General features: G+C 33.0%; 1 protein-coding gene across 1 annotated transcript; it reads left to right on the forward strand.

Annotated features, from left to right (window-relative positions):
• Positions 1–699, forward strand: LOC105764360 (mulatexin). The gene has a single exon (XM_012582900.2). The coding sequence runs from the start codon at positions 114–116 to the stop codon at positions 516–518; it is 405 nt and encodes a 134-aa protein (XP_012438354.1). The 5' UTR covers positions 1–113; the 3' UTR covers positions 519–699.
• Positions 700–2,440: the final 1,741 nt, after the last annotated feature.

Raw genomic sequence — 2,440 nt, forward strand, 5'->3', positions numbered from 1 at the left:
GAAATTGAAAAACAAAATAAAGACCCCCTAACCCCTCTCATTCACTCCAATTACAAACTCCCATAATCTCTTCTTCTTTCGCAAATTAATTTCCTCATCTTCAGTTCGCCACCATGTCGGCGAAATCGACCCGTTTCAATCCGCCGGCAATAGCAGTAACCATATTCTTGGTAATCGCCACCTTTGCATACCCCATCAACGGCTTGAAATCAAGGGAGCTTGATGAGAGTGGTGATCAAGGCGTCAAGTGTACCCCGTCATGTACACAAACTCCTCCTCCACCACCTCCGCCATGCCCTCCCCCACCATCACCACCGGCGCTGTCTCCGCCACCTACACCGAAAAAGCCGCCAACCCATTGCTGTCCACTTCCCCCTACTCCACCATCTATTATATACACAACTGGTCCACCAGGGAGCCTGTACCCTATTGACCAGAACTTTGGTGGTGCGAGCCGGAATTTCCAGGTGGGGTGTTTGGCTTTGCTTTCTGGATTCATGCTCCTTCTGGCTTTTTGAATGGGGATTATATTAATATAGATTTAGAATTGGGAGGGTTCCTAGGATCTTGTTCAAGAATTTGATATGGTAAGAGAAAATAATTTGTCGGAATAGAAAGTTTAAGGAACTACTAGTTTCTTTACCTGCTCTTTCATTTGATATTGTTCTGTAATAACAAATTTACCCACTTTTCATTTTACCTCCTCAACCAATCAATTTATAAATTTGTTTGTCAATGTTGGAAAAATAAGCTTCGAATACGTTAAAATTTTTCATAAGTCCCTGTACTTTTCATAAATTCAGAATTTAATCTCTTCACTTTCTAAAATTTTAAATTCAGATCCAATTATTATCGCTCTTGAAATTATTTTGTTAAATTTAGGAATAAAGTGAGTATTTTTTATTTTAAAATATCACACCAATAAATTTAACCAAAAATAATATAAAAATGAAAAATAGAAAAACTAAATTGGTACCTATAACCTCGAGTCTAAGTTTTATTTATTACTTGATAGATTTAAAAGGCATTAAAAGTTAGTGGAAAGTTGCGGATAGATGATGCAAAGTTAGGTTACGGGTGGACTCAATCTATTCAGTTAATGTTAATATTTTGTAATTACTAAATAATAGTAAAGAGATTGTTGGGTCTTTTTGTTTTTTTGGTCATTTTATAAAAGCATCCAATTCAAAATTCTTAAATTTTTATTAATTTTAAAATAAATGAGTCAATTGAACAAAAAATCATTCCAAAATTTAAATATAAAAATTTCACTCAAATCCTGATTTTTAATTTTATACTTCAACCAAAAAGCAGAAGTTAAAGGTGGTTTAAGGATTGGTGAATGTTGAGTTGCCTATCATTAACCAACAACACGCATAACTCAGTGTGACAAAAAGTGATGATTCTAGATGAGATCAAGATCAACATCGATTATCACCAACTGCTGGGTCCCATTTTAGCACTTCAGTTTGGTATTCCATGATGACTTATGAGTTGAATCTACGGATTAAAACTCTGGGTTGTGCGAGCCTCAGGCTTGACTTTGGTTCAGTCTTAATCTAAACTTACTTCGTAAAAGAATAAATCAAATCTCAGTTTGCATCTTCCATTATAGTTTGGAATTTTCTTAGGATTCTGTGTTGGAAAGATGCATTGATTTGATTTTTTTGAAGCTGAATTTATTGGCATTTCTTGTTTAATCATTTTTATTTCAATTTCCCTTCCTCGGAAAAATGGACTGAATTCTCTGAATTTACTTCTCTCAGATAGAAACTTGCATATGTGAGTTTCAAGAAAAACAAGAAAAGGAAGTATAGGAATGTTCAAAAAATGGGTTTTATTTTTTATCTAAATTTATTTTTAGGTCTATATTTTTAAAACTCTTCTATTTTTGTGCCCTTAGTGACCCAACCTATAATTAGGTCTAGAAAACAATGCAAGTTTTATACTTTTACTATTTAATCCTAAATTTAAACTCTTAAATAAATAAAATCTTCCTTGTTACTCAATCTATAATCTTATTACATAAATTGTTATTTTCATTAAAATTCTCTTAACCAATTAATTTACATTGTCCATCATCTTCTTCAACATTTAAACTCAATCACCATGCAAACCACAACCTTTTACATCTAATTTAAAAATGAAAACAGTGAACATAACCATCAGTATGGGTTTGAACAGTTGATGCCTATCAGCCTCCTCATTTGTCTCCCTCCAGTAAAACTTATTCTTACACTTAAAGGAGAGTCCAATATACGAAAAGACGAGCTTCCTGAACAACTTCATAGTAGAAGCTTGATGATTAATTCAGTCCAGGGGCGTAAGGGATTTGGCCCCTTGGTTAAATTAAAAAATTGCTTTATAATCCTTCCTCAAAATTAACAAATTTAATTTAATCATTTAACCTTTGATTAAATGAAAAAAATTATAATTTTAA

This window comes from Gossypium raimondii, chromosome 12 (genome assembly GCF_025698545.1).
Source record: "Gossypium raimondii isolate GPD5lz chromosome 12, ASM2569854v1, whole genome shotgun sequence".
Lineage (NCBI taxonomy): Eukaryota > Viridiplantae > Streptophyta > Magnoliopsida > Malvales > Malvaceae > Gossypium > Gossypium raimondii.

Excerpts from the sequence above, each read along its gene's own strand:
- LOC105764360 (XM_012582900.2), top strand. The coding sequence starts at position 114 with ATGTCGGCGAAATCGACCCGTTTCAATCCGCCGGCAATAGCAGTAACC.